Source organism: Harpia harpyja, chromosome 6 (assembly GCF_026419915.1).
Source record: "Harpia harpyja isolate bHarHar1 chromosome 6, bHarHar1 primary haplotype, whole genome shotgun sequence".
Classification (NCBI taxonomy): Eukaryota; Metazoa; Chordata; class Aves; order Accipitriformes; family Accipitridae; genus Harpia; species Harpia harpyja.
Window position 1 is genome coordinate 23064694 of NC_068945.1, and position 20509 is coordinate 23085202.

Below are 20509 nucleotides of genomic sequence, written 5' to 3' on the forward strand. Positions count from 1 at the left end.
ACAGAAGTATATCAATAACTGTGCCTATAGTCCTGGTTCCCTAAGCACTGACCCTGCAGACCTGGCTAAAGCACATCTTAGCTCCTTTCCAGGCTAGCTTTCCTGAAAGAAGTAAGGAACCTGGGTATAAAGATTGAGGAATACACTCAAATCTTCCATGGATACAGGATTTGGACATGAATGGGGCATATAGCCAGACCAAGGAACTGAAAAACACTCTCAGATCTTGCTGTGTGAACGTAGCCAAGATGACCAGCATTTCTTTGCAAAGATTTGTAAGACTGTCGCTGACACCGCAGGCTGTGTGTGTCCACGGCAGCTTTTCAGCATGCCTCTCCTGGGTTTGTAACATTAACTTTCCTTTCAATCAGGGACACAGAGAGGAGCTAATGACTCATAGCTCCTTACAGGTATGGAGTAGTTAAAGAACTGAGTGTCATGCCATCTCTTGTAATTATGTTGATAGGTTTGACAGGCCTAGAAACTTTAATAACATCTTAAAAGCAGACTTCCTGAAGTAAACAAGCTGTTAACTAAAGGGGAAATAGAAGCAGCAAAACGTAATTGCCTATTGCTGTGCCCCTTATTTCCTCCTTTGTAAGGCAGCAATTCCTCCATATATACCTTAGTTCTACAAAGCAACGAGATCTGATGACAGCTCTGATTACCCAAAATTATGTTCGCTGTCTTACCCTGATTTTCTGATGATTATAAATCCATAGTCTTATGTTGCACACAGCTGGGTATATTCCCAAGGACATCACAGAATTCTGATTGTTTTAGTGGGGAAAAAAGGTAGTAAAAATCTGTAATGATTCTCCACAAAGCAGTTGACACAAAGACCATTATGCTGGATACCAGAAAAGCCTGGTTTTTATGGGATTCACTCTTTTGCCTATGGAAACATGTGCTAGATCATTCTCCATTCTCTGAAGAATATCAGAGGAACTCCATTGTGTCAGGTATGTAAATTCAGCTCCTTCTTTTCCATGCAAATGATGCTTCAAAAGATTCACCATAAGCCCAAAGCAGGTTTTTTAACAGAAAAAAAGTGGTTTTTTAATTCATGAAATTGATTGCCATGGCTTCAAATAAGCATTGCCATCTAACTTGGGCTTTAGAAATTAGAATGACTGAAAGTGTCTAAGTAAACAAGTTTACTTTATTGGCACTTGTGTGTACTGTTAGCCAAACTGGTATCCATTTATTGGAAAAGGAAAAGGTATATTTTCAAAGGAGAAGAAACTAGATAAAAAAGAATATAGCATTTGCTCCTTAGAGCAAACTACATTTGCTTTCCTATCTCATGGTAGTAACAGTCCTCAGGAAACAACATGAGCAAGAATGAATGATTGTCCACCAAATTCAACTTGTATGAAGGAAAAAAAAAATCTTTTTTTTTGGTTAATCTACAAAGTAAATTCCTGTCATAAGACTAGACTATTTCAAGCAAATTTCCCCCCTCCTGGGCCATAGCTTCTGTAAGTTTCCTGTAATTTGTCCTTTCAGTTTTTCCAACATTCTCTGCCCTCAGCATTGGTTTGTAATAGCAATGGCATGGTAGACCTTTCTAGGCATTAAAATGCAAATGAACACAGCAGCCGTCTCACTTTGCTTCATGACTGTTGAATCCAGAGTTTTTGAGACTAGAGAAACATTAATTGAGAAGAGTTGGAGCTAAGCATAACCACTTGTACAGCTGTGGCCAGGCTCCCTGTTTGTTGGCTTCTCCTAACATCAGGGAGCGTGCAGGAACTTGAGTGGCAGAAGTTCTGCCAGAGAGGTGTTGCTAGATAAAAAGTAGCAACAAACTGCTCTTCATGGGTGAATCATGGGAGAGAGGAAGCTGTCCAAGAAGTAGCCAGTGCTGGTTGGGGTGAAATGTGACCAAAGGCAGATGCTCTATTTTGAGATTTGTGTAGTGTTCTCCCCTAAAAAAACCTTTAAGAAATGCTCCTTGCCAGTCTACCTCATGAAGAAAGGGAGTGGTAGAAACCACATTTGACTTCCTCCTGAAGTCAATACTTTTCTTTGTGTGTGGTAAGCAGCTGGGGCATTTCTTCAGAAGCTGTAAAGAATTTTCTTTTATAGCTAGGAAGTTGGGCAGAGTAGACTATATAAAGGAATTTTTTTCCTTCCAGTCCTAGCCATAGATATAGCCTTGTGGTTGTGGAGTAGAGTTTCAACAGAAAGTAACTCAATTATTTCTATCTTCATTTCCACCCACAACTCCCAAGGAATAGTCAGAAGTTTTGACCTTGAATTGGAACCGGGAGATCCACCTCAGCCAAAAGGTATTCTTTATATTTGGAGTCTCTAGTGACATACAGAATGATGGAATAAAAACCTTCCCTCACAGCTATTTCCTGTGCAAGTTAAAGACAAACATTACCATTGATTATACTTTATATAAAGGAACCAGAGTATGCAAATAGAAGGCTTAAAATACAATTTAAATTGACATCCTCTTCACAATAAAAGAAAGTTCACTGGATTTTTACTTCTGCATTCTTAAAAAGTCCCAAGAAATGGAGCAATGTTTTTAACTTCCAGTAACATGCTGCATTCTGTAATACATTTGTTATGAGAATCTCAAGTTGTTTTACCACTGTCACTGGACTTACTTTTCTATAGTTCTATATTTTAGATTAAACACTAACAAATTAGAGGGAGAAGGCTAAAACAGATTAAATTGCTGCCTCATGAATCAGAAGTAGTCAGATAGAGGACACACGTTACTTAGCATCCAAGGGCCACGTATCAAGTCCATAAAATTCCTGTTGACTACAACAGTGCAAGACTTTCCCTAACCAGGGTGGTCATTCATTAGTAAAACCTTCCACAGTCTTCCATAAAAAACAAGGTAGACCTTTATGGTGTCAACAGTTCCATTATTTCAAGTGAAAACTCAGAATGTAGGAAAACAACAAAGAAAACTAGAGAGAAAGCCTTTACTGACAGCAGATAAAACTCAAGATTGCAAGGGTAAAGATCTCCTTTAAAACTTCAGAAACTCATCCTGGTTTTTTAAAGTAAGGATGATCTAGCTTAGGGAATGTAGAGATTTGAAACGGATTGTGCAACCTTAGGATAACTGTGATGACTGAAAACAAAGAGAGTTATTGCTAATGATTAGCATTTCACATGTCATCTCACCTTGGGGAATACAAAGAGTACACGTAACTAGGTCTGATTGCTTGGCAGTAACAGCCACTCTTGTGGTAAGCAAGTGTGATAGTTCTCTGAACAAGCAGCAAATACTCTGCAGGGAGAGGAATGACTGGGAAAATGCCTAAGATACATGCACAGTAAAAAACCCCTGCTATGCTGCTCTCAGGATGCAGTATATTGTCTCATTGTTTTCTGGTGCAGAAACAGGAGGGGGAGATGAAAGTCTTCCCTTACATTCCTTCCAGCCACAAAGAGAAAGTATTTGTAGGACACTCAAGTAGCCCCTTAAGTGTAACTCAGCTGCTGATAAATGTAACAGATTTTGGTGTTCAAATGAACACATAAAGAGTTGGTAGAAAAATGTAAATTCCTTTATGAGAGATTCCAGTATTTTTAAAATTGTGTTTAGCACCAGAATACTAAGTTAAACAGCACCCTAGAATAGATGCTTACTAACGTTAGCTAAAGTGTTAAATACAGAAAAAAAAGGGTTCTTCAGTGAACTAATTTGCATATATGAAACTAAGGCTCCCAGTTTCAAAGGTAAACTTTAATAGAAAGTGCCATGAAGACAGTGAAAATGTCTGCAGCTGGTATGTTGAGGAAATCAGGATTTTCTGTAAATTAAAGGTGCAAGAATCTGGATTTCTATTTTTATTGCAAGCAAGGAGACAAGTATTGAAAGCAATAATTCCATGAATAGAAATGAATAGGAATTAGGTGAGTAAGATCAGAAAAACAAAAGTGATAGCTTAGAAAGCAAGAGTGATTAGGCTAAAATGAGGACTATAAAAGTAAAAAAAAAAAAACAAAACCAAAACAAACCAACCACAACCAAAAGCAAACCAAGAAACAAAACCTAGACCTTACAAAGAATATAAAAATAAATAGAAAAAAACCCCCTTCAGTTAATTTCTTAGCTTTATAGCCTAACCACCCCAGATTTTTTTTTCTTAGTTATATTGTTTGGAAAGGTAACTGAGGCCCTGAAGGAGAGGAAACTTCAGACAAGCATATATTAATACTAAAAGTAAACACTCGCTTTAGAGGCACTAAAAGCACAAATTCTTGCATGTTGAATTCTTGAATAAATATATTAATGAATAAATTCAGAATTAATATATTCCTAGCTAAAAGTTTCATTAACTTTATGTTATTTGAGTAGCAAATAGCTGAGAATCAGAAATAGATCTCTATTATTTACAAGTTGTGTATATATTGATCTTGACAGCATTTGCAAGAAGGTACTAAGATTAAAGAGTTATCTAACAACCCTAGCTTTGCACAATCTATATCACGGCAAAGGAAAAATATTGTGATGTTCAGTTCCAAAGTGTAGGTCTTGCTCCAAAAAGTTATTTGACTAGTAATGTATCCACACTATTGCAGATTTAATTTTATCTGTTTTCTGTACTGGTGTTAATCTTTATTATCTCACTATGCATGAATTTTCCTTCACCTGTGTTTAACTGACGAAGCACGTGGATACTTGGATGGGGTAACTTTCTGCTTGTTGCCTTCCAGCTTTTCTTTTTTAAAAACCAGATGTTGAAGCCTAGTGTATTTTTAATATGATACAATGTGTACTTAAGCTGTTTACTAGTCTGACATAACAAGTACATGCAGTTCTGCCTCATGAATATCTTGGGTCTAGTATGTGCTTTCGTTCATTTAATTTCAGTGGCAGGTTAGCAGAAAGCAGTAATATAGCAGGTGGAAAAGCAGCAGCTGGAAAGTGGTTAAAAACAATAACATGCCTGAAAAGGAAAACTTGTCAGAAACTCAGAGAGGCTGAACGCAGGTACAGCTTTATTCTTTACTGAGACTTCATGGTCGCTGAAGACTTGGGTGTCTCCATGATAGACGGTACTAGTCATACTCAGCAGCCTGGTTTGATCATTCCTAAACTCACTTAGAGCAGTTGCAAACTCCAGTGGATTACATGGAAAAGTTTAGCAGTTGAATGAAAGAAAGGGTTGACTTACTGAAGTAAAAGCCTCTGTCTCCACACACGAACTGAAGAGCATCAACCAGCTCAGCACCACAGAGTGTTTCTGGGCCAGCAGCAGCAGAACTGGTTAAGGTAAGCAAACACAGGCCAAGGTAGAAGAAATGAATGTAGGACACAGTGTGCATCTTCACCTGCCAAGGAAGCAAAAGCAGTGTCAGAATTTCCCAACAGAGTCCTAAAGAAAATGACTCCTGCACCCTTGTGAGTTGAAAATGCATATGTACTGTAATTTGTTAGACAATAAACACAGTACCAGGAAATGCCTCACCATAATTTTGCAACTGTCTACGTATTCTAGTCCATGTATTTTGCAAAGTGATTACTTCCTCTGGTGAATATTCTTGGTTCACATTCACACGTAGTTAGAGAACCTTGTAGTAACTATGATTTATGGTTGCTCCTGCAAAAGGAGGATATGGAAGAATGCAACAGACAGGCAAAGAGAAGCCCAGAATAATAAAAGTAAGGAAGACTAGACAACCTTGAATTGTTTTGTCTGAGACCAGATAGGCTATGAGGGAATATGACAGTTACCTACCCATGTACTGTGGCAGGTGGAGGTGGCATATGACAGAGAAGAGCTATTTAAACTAACAAACAGCACTGGCACAAGAATAAATGGCTGTAAACTGGATGGAAGGAAATTTGGCCCAATAGGAAAAGGGTTCATAATTAGTACTCCATGGTTCTCCAGCCACCTTATAAGGGGAAATACCAGGACAAAACAAAAGAAGTTTCAAGGTAGAGCTTGCCAAAATTACAGAAGAGTTGATGTGGGACCTTACATAGTAGGGGACTGCATTCAATGACTCTTACAGTCCTCTGTTACTGGCAAGTTAACATTTGGAAGCATTCAAGAAATGAAGAAGAGCACTAGTGGGAGTGTTAAGGATTTGTATTTTTACTTGATGGAAGCAATGACCTCCATTATATTCTCTTAGTCAGGTTTGGCTATGAGGTATACACAGAGGTGATTGATAATTCTTTTCTCATTTACATTTGGTTACAAACTGTCTTTTTCCTGGATTTATGATTGAAGAAACACCAATCCTCAATGGGTGTAAATTTGCACCATTCCATTTATCCACTTCCTTTTATATCAATTTATATCAACCAAAGACCTTACCCAACATGTCAAAGAAGATAGCATTATCTTTTTTAAATACTAGGAAAAGTTATTTATATTTAGTAGCAGGACAGTGAAGAATGTGCTTAATGCATATTCTGAACTGATTCAGATCACTTGCCAAAAATACGAGTTTCGAAAGGTGTAAATCTGAATTTAATTTCATTCTCTTTCAAGGTTAACATTAGTATTGCAGTCGGGTAAAAGTTACAAATCTTTCTCGCACATACAGTTAACCTTGGCTTAAAACGGCTTTGTATTAGCAGAGTGGTGCAAAGTAATTGGAGTAAAATGATTAATCTTCCCTAAAGTTTCTTTCAGGGTTTCAGGGACCATTTAATCTTATTTTTGAACTGAACTTTTGGAAAACCTATGAAATTATCTATTGTCTGCTCACATGGGATCTGATCCAGTGGGGTATTGAGCCTTCTCTAGTCAATAATTTTTAAAAATTCTTATTTTCTTGGCAAGGGATCTTAGCACCTTGCTGGATGAGTCCCCTATTTCAGCTTAAGTCAAAGCTGAATAAGATACAAATCTATAAATAAATCAGGAATTATCCCCCCTTTTTTCCTGATATTTCCACTGTGAAAATAATGAACAAATCTAAATCCCACGATATATCATAAAAAGAAAGAATAATTATTTTCCCATACACAAGAGTCTTTAGCCAACTTTGCCATGCAAAAACCAACAAACTTTAATGCATGGACATGACTTCAATGGCAAATGGGGGAAGATCAGATTATAAATGAGTGATGATAACATGAGGCATTATTTCCTGTAATGATTCCATATCTTAACAACATCAATTTCTTTCTTCCCTTGCCATATTTTTTAATTTCTAAGATAAATGTGATGCACCTGCAGTTTAAGATGGTTCCCAGTTCTGAGGAGGTAAAGCAGAAAGCTGTTTAGCACACCGCCTCAGAAGGCTGAAAGACATTACAAATACAAGAACATTATGCATTTAACAATTTGTTCTTGTATAACATTTGGGCCAGAAATAAACATAAATCTTAGACATTTAACAATTTTGTATTTTTCAAGACTTTTCAGCTGGGTTGCATTTTCAGATAAATATCAGCACTGAACTACAACAAAACAGATTATCTACTGTTTTTCCTTTAGGGGAAGCCAAAAAGTCTGCACAGTATAAACCACAGAGAATTTCTAACTTTATCTCCAAATTTAACAACAGTCAAGAACTTTCAAACAAGTAAAAACTTTGGGGAAAAGAAAACAGACTCACATGTTTCTAGGGCTCAATCAATTATTTGTTAAATTAAGCGCTGCTTCACCAAAACTAATTCCAAAACATAGTTTAAAACTTTAACTTTGCTTCATCATTTTAATTAAACATAACATTAGTTGATTCAATATGTTTCTGATAAAATCAAATTTCCCATTTATGTCTGAGGGGAATATTCTTAAGAAAATACAGAGTTGTAATCCAATATTGCTTCAGGTTCTTTACAAAGAGGCAGGGTGCTTGCAATGTCCCCAATTTGACTAGAAAGTTTAGAGTTTAAAAGAAAATGCATTGGCATGTGGGTGGGGTTTATTGAAGCATCTAATTACATTTGGAAATTGAATACAGGTTCAGGATGAGCCTGGTTAAGCACTTCTTTTAGTTGCATAGAATGACTGACCATATTTTCACAGCTGGAATTTCCTCTTTTTTTCAGTAAAATAACCAGCTTTTGCTGCATTCCTTTTTTAATAGTCCAGAAGAGTGGCACCACAGAGGAATGTCATATATGAACACTCTAGATCTCTTTTACTTCTTGATTCTTCTATGTAAGTCCTCTTCGTCTAACAATCAGTTGGCACAAGCTGTGCATAAGAATTCTTCATGTGCTTGGTGATTTTAATAACATATAAGATCATCTACAATAATTGCAAATATCTTGAAGGGGGCAAAATTTTTATGGATAGTATATGCTATTATAGATAATAGCTACATATAGCTGTTATTTGCTATTAAAAAAAAAAGAGTTATATTCAAAATTACATTTTGCTACATAAAGTTTGGACCTGATTGCCAAGCCATAGTAGAAGTATGTAATTAGTATGTAATAACAGTATTCACTAGTAATTATTATATAAATAAAGCATATATACTCTAGAATTGATCAAGGTTTAAATACTGCTAACTTTGATTAAAGAATCTGGGCTACATCCTAACCTAAATCAATATGTTCCATTGATTCCAAGGAAGCTTGGCAGGATGCACCAGCTGAAGAACTAGCACATTACTTTTATGTCTCTTAGTGCCTTGCTCAATACTTAAAAAAAAATCATCTTCATCTTTCAAGTATATTGGAAAGGATGCCCATTTATACATTAAGAGAATGGTTTCATCCATTGCAATTACAGACCTGCTTTTTTGAATCACATTAAGGAATGACATAAGTGTGTTTTAAGTGTAAGACATTCTAAAAAAATAATCAGGCCCTAAACAATTAAAACAGTAGAATTCTGTCAACTGCATAAGTGTCCTTGCAAAATATTAAAGAAAAAAGTTCGTGAAGGGTATAAATTTGCTGATAATGGAAAGTTGAACTAGGGCCAATTGAGAGAAACAGAGGTCAATGCACCTACTGAAGCCAAATTTACTTAAAGACAGTTAATATTAATGTGTAGAAATTACAGGGTCGTAACATGAAACTTCACAAGCAAACTTTCCTGAAACAGCCCTCCCTACAAGGGAAAACTTGGAGATGAACATGTAGGGGAATTTCCATTTTCTTTATGTACAATTGCTTAAGCTATACAAATATGCAAGGTCAGCAAGAGTTGCAGCTGGTTTCTAGTGTAGAAAACAAACTGAACTTCACATTTACTTTTAATTTATGAAAGCAAAAAACAAGTAACTGCTACAATGCTGCCAGAAAATTGCTACAGTGACAACATCCCTTAAAAGTTTCCCTGTGAAAGCATGAACATTTTATCTATAAATGTGTATAATAAAACTGCAGAAACTTAACATGTGAATAATACCTTTTTCCTATAAAACCCTGCACCTGCAGAAAATAGCTAGAAGTTCTTGTTTTCAGAAGCATTAATTAACGATATAGACAATGATGTAATTGGACCCTTTAATAATGACATAACTGAAAAATTGCAAAGTTCTCTGAATAGAAGTGAAATTTAAGACATGTATCTGCAATAGTTTACCCTTACAGTTATCTATGTAATTGCAACTATTACATACAGCCATTTTCCAGATCACATAAAATTGCATGTTCAGCAATTTATAAATAATTCTCAGTTCTAAAATAATGTTATTGAAAAGTGCACAATACTCCTCAAACCAGAAGCAGACAATACACAGTAAAATAAAACTAAAAAATTATTTGAAATAGTAATAAAGATTTACCTTCAAGAAATCACAAAAGCAGCACTTAACTAATTGTGTTGATAGACTGTTGATTTTTTCCATTGCTTCTTAAAAGTGCAAAGTCTGGAAATGAATTTGTTAGCAGTAATGATGAGAAAAAAGAAATCCAGAGAGATGTGAGATGTTGAGAGCAATGTCACATTTCAATATTGAGGACTTTATTCCATTGCGCAGGCTCTATCTGCTCTGATTTTAGCAGTGACAGTGAGATTTAGCAAACAGAAGAGGGATTTAGAGAAAATCCTCACATTTATCTACATTACACAGACACTGTAGACAGGAAACAGCTGGGGGAGCATTTGCCTTCTCTCTCTCTCCCTCTTCTGGCAAAGTTACCGAGTAAGGACTTTTTTGGGCATGGTGACAAATAACATCATACCTTTGCGTTTTAAAACTAGAGCACAGAAGCATATTTTTTTCCCTTTAAAAGAATGTGAATTAGTGACTGAGGGGTGAGCAGACAAAAAAGCTTGTGCTGCCATGAAAAATAAGAAAATGTATTCTGGTTAACTTTCAGATAGCTATGTGTGCATTTGTATTTATGTGTGTGTGTATCTGCATTTCAAATATATAAAAACTTACACACGTAAGGGCGTTGTTTGTATATATGCATACCTTTGTATGTATGTACACATTTTATTTATGCATAGAGGCACAGGTATTTTATTTATATAGTATAGAAATACAGGCAGTCGGTTATCTACTTTTTTCTTAATGCATCTTTACGTTATTAAACTTGGCACGCCAAATGCTGAGTAACAATTAAAACCTCCAACTCTCTGTGCTATTAACCCTAAGAGAGCAGTTTGTAATTTGCTAAAAATAACAGAATTGTAGAGCACTACTTGTAAATAGGGCAAAACAGCTTTGTGATCTTTTAGCAACCACACAGGAGAAGTCGAATCATTTCCTAGAATTTACAGTACTATGAATATAGTAACACAAGTAGCCCAGTTTGGGGGGCTTCCATGACATTTATCTTAAGTGTGTTGCTGTAATTATAAAGTGATTTTTCCCTCCTTTTAGTAGTAATCTTCATAATTACTCTTGATAACAATTTAAATGACACTGGGAGAGAGACAATTCAACTTTGCTAGTTCTGCAATACCTAACTTTTGCCTTTTTATTTTTCCTCAATTATGAGTATATTATAAATAACACCAGCTGGCCAGCAACATGCTCTCACGGGTTATGATGTCATTCAAATCCCTCAACTGTGTTAGTGGCTTGCAATGTGCTCCAAGCCAGCTGTTTTTCTATTTATAATGTATGCTTGCATTTCAATACTTAGCTATTGAGAATAAAGTTGTGATGCTGTTTTATAGATACAATTTGTACTTGTTACCCTTTGGTTTTGGAAGATGGCATTTAACAGTAGAGGATTAAACAAGACTACAGCTCCAGAGACCAAACAGCGCATGATTTCCATAAAAGCTGTTTCAGAACACTGCATTTTGTCCCTGTCCCCTTGCACTCAAGTGAGAGTTGCATGCTGAGGTGCTAGCTGTACTTTATTATTGAAAATAAAAATTGAGGTTGTGTTTGCCCAGGTCCCCTCTCAGTTTTCAGATCCACCTTGATCTATATGGTGCTTGCCAGGCAGAAAGGGCACATTTAGTTATTTGTATGCTCTATGAATGGCTAATACTCTGCTCTGTGCAGTTTTAAACAGTGTACGGTTAGCTAAGCTGATTAATCTTTGGAAGGGATTTCTTCTGATGTAGCGTAATGGCAGAATCACGGGGGGCTTTGAGTTAAGTTTGTTTAGTGCTGGTAATACCAGTATTTCAAGTATTCTAATACACATTTGCACTGCAGGTACTGTATTTTAATATTCTGGTCTGTTTTATTCTTCCCTCTGCATTTCAGGGGTCATTGAATAGCGGCACAGTTCTACACATAGCTTGACGTACGTAGCCTACTGCAACTCATGGCATATGTATCACTTACTTATTTCACCAGCCTAATAGAAGAATGTGGGAAGACAAATTATCAAAGCTCTGATATTCTTTATCTTTCACTTTTACAGTACTACAGAGGGGTACACATACTTCTGCTTTTTTCTTCCTAAATAACTGAAAGAATCCACTCATTCATTGCTTCCCCACTGCCTGCACCTCAAACCCTCGTTTCACTCCTCACTGCTTGCTTTCTCCTAGGTTTCACCAGGCCTCTCTTGGTCGTGAGAGCAGCATGCAGTAGAAGATGCAACTTTTGGCTTTCAGGGTAGCCAGAGAATTGTCGTGTCTCTACACAACTGCTAATCCTGTTTCTTTCCAGCCGGAATAGAGTCAAGAGAGGGGTTTGGTAGTAAGCTTTAGACTTACTGTTAGTGCAGGCCTTTTTCTCACTAAGTAATTCCATTTTTGTCTAGAAAATTAAACATTTCTCGGGTCATATTGATCTGGGGATCACTACTTTCCTAAAATATAGCTTCTACTCTGGTGATGATATTCTAGTCAGTATAGCAGTCTGTTAACTAATGGAGATTTGTTCATTTCTCCCTTGTTAAATATAATAGCTTTTACTTTATAAACCATTTAGAATAAAGTACTGTATGATTACTACATTATGGTTGAGTGCTTATGCAGTTACATATATTTCCTTGAATAAAATGCACCTGTAGACTACAGAGGATATGATAGTCATCAAAATACTCACGAAAGAAGTCCAGATCAGAAAAAAAGTATTTAATTGGAATGTGTATAGCTATTCTACATTAAAAGGCAATAGCATATATATTTTTGTTTGGCTTCTTAGGCATAACCTACAGTGATATAATAGCCACAAAGATATATGAAATGTGCACGAGAGAGATAATCAGATATTTAGGAATTTGCGTTCTGATCCTCATCTTCTGCACTCTAATACTCTTGTGATATCACTGATGTGCTGTAATGCTGTAGAGCTCATGTGTCAGTTTTTCTGGGGAGAACTCCATTTTATAGAAGACAGCAAAACTACAAGTAATCAATTATCCTAATTAATATATTATCCCTCCTTAAATCCTTCCTTAAAAGGTAGGAATATTGCCACAATGCCTGAAAAAATCTGAACTATAGTAAGGCAACTGGCATGCCATCCTCTTGCATTCTTCTATATTAGATCACTCTTACCTGTATGCAGTTATTTGTTGTCTGTAACTGTTGTTTCTTTTCTTACATTGGGATTGTAAGTTTTCTGGAACCCAGATAGAATCACTATAATAGATATCACCTGAGAGGGTGATAGGGCTGAGACCATGGTGGAAGACAGGATGGGAGAAGACAATAAACACAGTGGCTGGCAAACAGCTGTTCCTCATTATGTGAAAATAGCAGAGACAAAATTGTCTTTTATTATGTTGTTTTAAGGACATTCATCCTGCAGAGAACATACACAGATGCAGTAAGATTCATGCAGTGTGAACAGATGATGGAGCTGTATTGAATGCCATGGGTAATATGTCCCTTCTCTCCACCCCCCAGCCAAAAGCAGAAGAGCCTTTTGAAGGACTGATGCCTTAGCAGTCTTCCGTTAGATTACTGACTGGTTACTGAATTCAGTTCATTGGGCCAATGGGAACTGTATTTTTTGGTCTTTTTTTTTTTGGGGGGGGGGGTGAGGTGCCAAATCATGATATTAGACATTAAAGCATGTTAATTTGCCTAAATCTAGGCATCTAGTGTAATTTTTAGTGCTGCGGGATATCCTGCATGCCCCCAGCTTCCACTACAGTGATACTTGTTTCCCATAAGTCTCTGTGTCCTATCTGCGGACCTCATATAAATTTCTTGCATACTTTAGGGCATCTCAAATGGCCTTCAGCACCTGCAGGTAACTGAACCCCACCATAAGGCCTTCTTCTGGCATGCTGATCTGGGATTCTTGTAAGTAAGTGCAGCCTTTGGCCTGAGTATTACCTTTGGCTTCTTCATAAATAGAGATACTCTGTCTTCTGTCATTTACTATTTTTGTGATCCATTTGTGAAGAGGTTTTAAAGTGGAGAACACGACAATTTTCACTGAATTTCAGCATGATCTGAGTGTATATTTTCCTTACTCTCCTTTGCTTATCCTCCAGCTTAAGCTCTTTTGGTTTGGAGCTGTCTCTTTTTATTTGCTTCATAAATCATCTCCCTACTTTTGGATAAGATAAAATGTTATTTGCAATGTTAGTATTATTTTCTGAAACACACAAATGATTGTTTAGCTCTTATAGTCTCTAGTGAATGATTTATAAAATATTACCTGTTTACTATTGGAGAAGTTTGGCTTTCTTTTCTAGGAAGCAACTTTGGAGAAAGGGGTGAAAGGGAGTATTTTATTAATATGGAATGTTGTGTTGAAGTTAGTGGCAAATCAAGTATATGGTAGAAAATTCCTTTCATCAAGTTAAAAGTTAGGAAATCAAGAAAGAAATCATTTTACTTATTCATTTGAGCTAATGAACTGTTTAAAAAGAAAACCCAAGCACCTTTTCTCATGGTGGCCTAAGTAGCATCATCACTACATGAAAAACAAGTAACATATTTGATGGGGAGGATGAGGGCATGCAATTTGAGCTGTCATTACATCGGCAATATTGAAGAGACACAAAGGAGAGAGCAGTGCCATGAAAACCAGTTTCTCACTGGGGCAAAACCGGGAAAGTGCAAGTTTCATGACTGAATGAGGATCAAGTAAATTGAAACCTTTCATATTCACTGATCAAAAAACCCACAAGTGTTTCAAGAGCAGGTTGGATGCCTGAGAACCTCAGTCCAGAATTAATGCTTATAGGTAGTAGTGGTAGAAACAATCAGTTTTAATAACAGGTCAGAATTAATCCACAGACTTGTAAACTGAAAGTACTGAGTACTTCACACTGTGTGGAGTAATAATAGCTTTACTAAGATCACAAGAAGGCAAGGACTTTATTGCTTGCAACTAGGATGCAGAGAAAGTGTGTGGTTAGAATGCTATGATGAATAAAATGAAGTACTGTATAATTTTAATTTACGGTATAAGTTAAAGTAGCTACCATTTTGAATATCCTTGTATTGGTAGGGGTTTTTTTCCCTAGATTTCAGAAACAATTGCTGCTAAAAATAATAGAAAGCCAAATATTGATCTTATTTTCTTACTCAAATTAAATGTACATCAACTATTGGATATATTGTTTTCACAATTTAAAAACTTGATTTTTTAAAATTATAATATATAATGGAAACTCATTAATTATTATTAAGTGGCATGAGATGATGTGTAGTTATGACTGGTAAAACAAAAATACAAAATACGAAAAGTAAAATTAAATAAGCAAAACTAAAAAGCTCAAACAGAATGTGTTTCAACATTTTTTAAAGCATTTTTTTAGGTTTTTTGATTTCTGTTTTGTGGGAAATTTTGAAATAGTTTGTTCTGATTCAGAATAATCAGAATACCAGAATTTTCCATTAAACTGGAAATTCCCAGTTTCAGCTGTCTGTAGTCTTGCTCTCCCTTTCCCAATGTTAAGCACTGAATAGATCATCATTGCTCCAAAAAGTTGCTTGCTTTCTTATTCCTAAAAGAAGCAAACAGTCAGAATTAACAAAGAAAGAAAATTGAGAAATATGACTGCATCAGCTCTGTGCTTGCATGCACAGAAAGAAGGCAAAATATGTGGGAACTGTGATAGGCTGGGGTTTACATACATGCGTATAGCTTCCTGCTAGATGAAGGATGGTTTCCACAAGTCCCTTAAATGTCTGTATCACAGGAAAAAAAAATTCAGGGCCTTAAATATTCTTTTCATTTCCTAAACTTTTACATCCACATTTCGATGAAATGTAGAGGCATATTCATTTTTTCCTGAGTCATCTCAAGGGTTAATCTGTGATCATAGATTTATATAAAATACCATCTAGCAGTTATATTTCATGGTGTTTTGCTTTTTCCGTAAGTTAGATACAGGCATTAGCATTCATATGTGTGATTTTTTTTTTTTTTTTTTGGTTTGCTGACTTAGAAAGAACTGTAAAAGAGGACAAATTGAATAATGTAAATTTTTGTTTGTTACAAGCAGGTTGCATATTTCCATACAAAGCAAACAGTGTGAGCCCATGGCAAAATGCCTGTTTATTTTATCTTGGCCTGAAGAATTCTTGCATGAGTTACAATAAGGAGTACTTTCTGAAGTCTGTACTTATAAACAAACACTATTTGGAGATGAAATAAGATGTCTCTAAAAAAAAGAACATCTGCTTAGTCCATTTTTAATTTCTTTAATTTACAATTAATCTAGCTCCTACTGCATTGCTTTGGACTCTTTCTTCTGGGTTCATTTCTCTTCGCTCCCATGATTTACTGCATAGAAGGGGCTTATCTTATAAAATTTATACAATGTTTTGTGGCCTGAAGCCAGTATGTTCTGCACCTTCAAAGACTAAGCCCCCTCACTGACAATTTCATTTCTATTTTCTTCAAATAGAAGTTACAGATACATTGGTCACCCCTGGTTTGGCCTATTAGTTACAGTGATACTCTGGTTTATTTTGATCAAAACATTAAAAGCTAATGAAAAAAAAACAAACAAACCCATAAACAACCTCACCTAATTATAATTTTTAGATTTTGGTCAACTATGCTTTCATTAAGAAACTACTGAATAATTCATTTAACTACCAAACTACTGAAAAGAACCCACAGAATGACAAAATTGCCCCAAATGAAAGCTATATCAATTCTGATTCATAAGTGCTTCTCTGTAATAAAGACTTAACCAGTGTCATTTAAAGCTCAGACCTCAATCTATACTGTAGCCCTAGGATATAGCAACCATCTCTTCAACTGTCATCTTAAATGGTATTGTCTGATCAAATGACCAAATCAGATTTCTTTTCCCTGTTTTCATCTTAAAATAGGAAGTATGTTGGGCTGTAGCAGAATGAGGCTCTGCATTTAGCAAAATTGGAGGGGTGAATCTATCTTAACCCATGCATGGATTCTGTGGTTCTGAACAATATCTGCTTAGTAAGCTTGATGTATTTTTCATCCTTTATTTCCATCCACTTCGTCTTTGACAATGTTATTTCATCATTGGATACGTCTTTAGGTTTTCTGAAGCGATGGTGGCTTAGGCCATTGAGACTGATTTTGCAAATCTGTGGTTTCAGATTTCAGGGCATCCTGTATGTGAATGCATTAAACCAAGCAAAAATGCATCTTTGATCTCTAACAGATCTTAAATACAATTGCATTGAACTTGGCTCTTATTATCATTTCTACCTCTGAATTACTGTATTACCTTGAGCCACTTGAGCCATTTCTCCAATCAGTTCCATATTTTCCTATCTGTGAAACAGGAATAATAGTTCTGAAATGTTTTGTAATGTACTTTGAGACTCATAGAGGGAAAGCAGAGCAAGCCACGTTATGTATATTTTGGAAAACATCATCGTGGCCGAAAAACACCTCTGTATGTTTATAGGAATTGACAAGTTACTGTGTTAGCCCTGCGCGTGTTATGTCTGTCATTTTCCAGAAGTGTTAAGCATAGCTGGAAGAATTCCCAACAGATGCTTCCTTTTACTTATTTTCTTATTTTTTTCTTTTACACCATTCACAAGTGTTCTTGTCAAAGACCTTCTGTGCAGAACTGCTTCTGGAATGATTGTTCTTTATACGATACTAATATTAAAGTAACATTAAAGTAATAATATTGAAGTAATAATATTAATCGCTTATGCAAGGGAGGAGTGATATATATGAAAACAGTGAAATATAACTAGAAAGAGAATTGCATCCCATGAGGTGGCAGACACCAATGGCTAGCTATATATTACTTGGGATATATAGGGAACAATTTAATAAATAATCCTTAGTCTAAACATGTACACATGACTGATTTATAGAATAAGGTCCTGACTCTACAGGAAACTTTTTTCCAGTCTCTGAACCTGCCTATGGGTTGAGCATCGCCCCTCTGCAGAAAAAAAACCACCTGCTGGCAAAGCGACTATTGTCTAGGTGCTTTTCAGTGGTAATGAGCACCTGCAGCACTAACTTGACTTCTTTTGGTGCTAATGGGTGGTTACCATTTAAGATTGGTAAAATTGATTTGAATCTTACTTACTCTTTCCGTAATCCTTTAACCTCCTTTCCTTCAGTGTTATGTAGAATATTAGATCTTTTTAAAAAAATAAAATAAAACATCATGAATATGAAAGGTTTTATCACATGAAAAAAACCCACAAAGACGTAAGAAAACTTGTTTTATCTTTGTTAAAGAGGGGCAAGTTCTGTGAGAAGTATCATGGGTTAGAAGTTTAGATGATGAAGAGAAATAAGAGTCTTAAGCCAAATTATTTCATTGTTTAGAGTTTTAGCTTTTCTCACAAAAGATTAAGAGGAGGAGAACACATTTACTTCATGTTCTGTGTTATCTATTTAAACAGGACTTCCTGTTTCTGTGTCTACTTTTACAGCTATCACATCTTTAGCTTGCTAAATCTTTATTTTTTTTGCATGGTTTTTTGTTACATAGGATATTTTCTACATCAAAGATTATTATTGCCTCTTTAGAAAAATGTTACTGTTTACCATCTTTCTTTTTATGGGCAACAGCATCATCATTATAGTAAAGAACTGAATAATGGTGCAGTTTTGAGATGCTTCCAAACATCATCAGTGTTGCAAAACACTCCTTTTAAGATTTGAAAAGTGTAGCAGGCTGTGTAGCAGATTTTATCAGTGGAACAAAAATCTTTGCTTGTTGTTTTATTTAAAAGGTTTCTCTCTATAAATTTCTATTTCCATTCTTTTTTTTTTTAACAAATTTTTTTTTTAATGTTTCTATAATCATTAATACTGCATCTGTATGCTACTGGGTCATTCAGAAACGCAGGTCCGAGCCCGATCAGCTGTGAACATAAGATCACACTTCAGCTGAATAAGGCAGAGCAGAATTCAGCATTGATGTGGTTTTATGCTGGTTGCAGAAGGAGACATGGTATTTTATTCTTCATAACTTTGGAGGGGTGCAGGCAATTGTTATGTGAGCTGGCATAAAGACTGCAGGTACAAAATTAATCTGTCAAAACTTGAGCAAATTTTAATAGGCACAGTGAGTTTTGTTTGAAGCTTCATGTCATGTATGCTTGGAATATTTTTATATAGTATTAGAAGCCCTAAAATTGAGTGTACTATTCATTGAACCGTGGACTTTAGCAAGATTGGAACATACTGGCTTAGAATCAGTTGCATTTTTTTTTTATTTTAAAAATTATCTTTGAATATTTTTGTAGATGATTACAGTGCTCTGATAGGTGTGTTAGGTTTCTGTTTCTTTTATTCTAATCTTTACTGATAATTTTAATAATTTTCTTCTTATTCTAAAAACATATTGTTTATATGGAAACAAAAGTATGCTACGTGCTTTTCTGTCTAGTTTTTGTTATGATAGGTATATATGATTCTAGTCATAATGAAATAGATGTAAACTTACTTTTCAGTTCTTTACTGGAGTAACATTTTTCTGTTTTACCAGTATTCCATCAGAAGAATCTTTAACATTGCTACTATATAAAAATAATATCCCCTCCCCTCTAAATTAAAAAGGGGGACTTTATGGTTAAAAATCAAACACATGATACAAAAAAAGAAAAGATTTACAGTTGCACCTGAACCCTTTTATTAGCCCCCACTGTACATTCAGTTTCTTCCCTGAATGAAGAAGAAATTCTTCAGGGGAAATACTCTGTGGTCATGTAATTACAGGTTAATAAAAGGATGGACTCAAGGCTACTTGAGTGGCCACATGTTTGCCATTTCCAAGACGACTTTCCAGTCTTGCAAAACATCCATCTGAATAGCAAACATGTCATTTCTTGCGCTTTGAGCATGAGACTCACTCCTTTTGCTCATGCTTTACTCCTCCTGCCACAAAAGTGGTATCTCATTACCACTTAGTAAAATTATTATTGCTTCTCTGTGGCTGCACATGGCGTGTAGTGCTCAAAGATAGGGAAAACAGCCTGTATTGTTGTGTTCAGTGCCATACTTACCAGTGATGTTGGTTTTGGAGGCTGTGCCTACACTTCACAGGGCGGGCAACCTGGGTACCACCTTTCTTTGGAAATTACAGCAAAGAAGGGTGCGTGCTCAGGTCTTGACTCAAGGCTCAGGATGTGGACAGAATGCGCACCTCAACTGGGGAACTTCAGGAGTGCTTCTCAGTTTCACTGTCCATATGTAGTCACAGAAACCTCGTTGACTAAATATTGCCTGGGAGACAGCCTCCTATAATTTTAGCAGCTCAGTCTTCCTGGAGGCAACCATTACTTGACCTTGTATGTAAAAAGATCTGACATGACCCAGATGCATTTTGTACTAATTAGTCATACCTGCTAACTGCTACTGGGTTTTCACGACTGTCAGGTGAATTGAGAAGTCTAGAGCAATCTTAATTCCAAACACATGAAACCCTTTTGTAGCTCAGCAGGCACGTGGCCTTTGACTATCACACTACTATAGATGACAAATTAACCAAGGTGCTCTCATGATTTAGTTGGGAATCTCTGCCAAAAAGGTCTGTGTGCGAAAAGAAATAGCTTAACTGATGCTGTTATTCTCCATAAAGGTGTGAAGGCATACACTGATGCCAAAAAAGAAAGATTTAGCAGATGTTAATGATAGGTCCTAGGTCCCTGATTTTACACTTGCAGTTACAGATGGTTATGTTTTTCTTTCCTTCCTGTCCTGCACTGATACACCATTCTGCGCATAGTGAAAAAAAAAAAAAAGCTATGTTCCACTGGGGCTCTATACAGGAAGACATTTTTAACATTCTTATAGA

The 20509-nt window shown here is 36.0% G+C and overlaps 1 protein-coding gene across 1 annotated transcript in view; it reads right to left on the minus strand.

Annotated features, from left to right (window-relative positions):
- The window catches only part of IGF1 (insulin like growth factor 1), a 48758-nt gene extending 38813 nt beyond the window's left edge, over positions 1–9945 (minus strand). Inside the window, exons 1-2 of the mRNA XM_052790424.1 lie at positions 9691–9945; positions 5157–5313 (exon numbers count right to left, since the gene is read on the minus strand). Of these exons, the coding sequence (XP_052646384.1) occupies positions 5157–5313; positions 9691–9753 (220 nt within the window). The 5' untranslated portion in view covers positions 9754–9945. The remainder of the gene's footprint in view (positions 1–5156; positions 5314–9690) is intronic.
- Positions 9946–20509: the final 10564 nt, after the last annotated feature.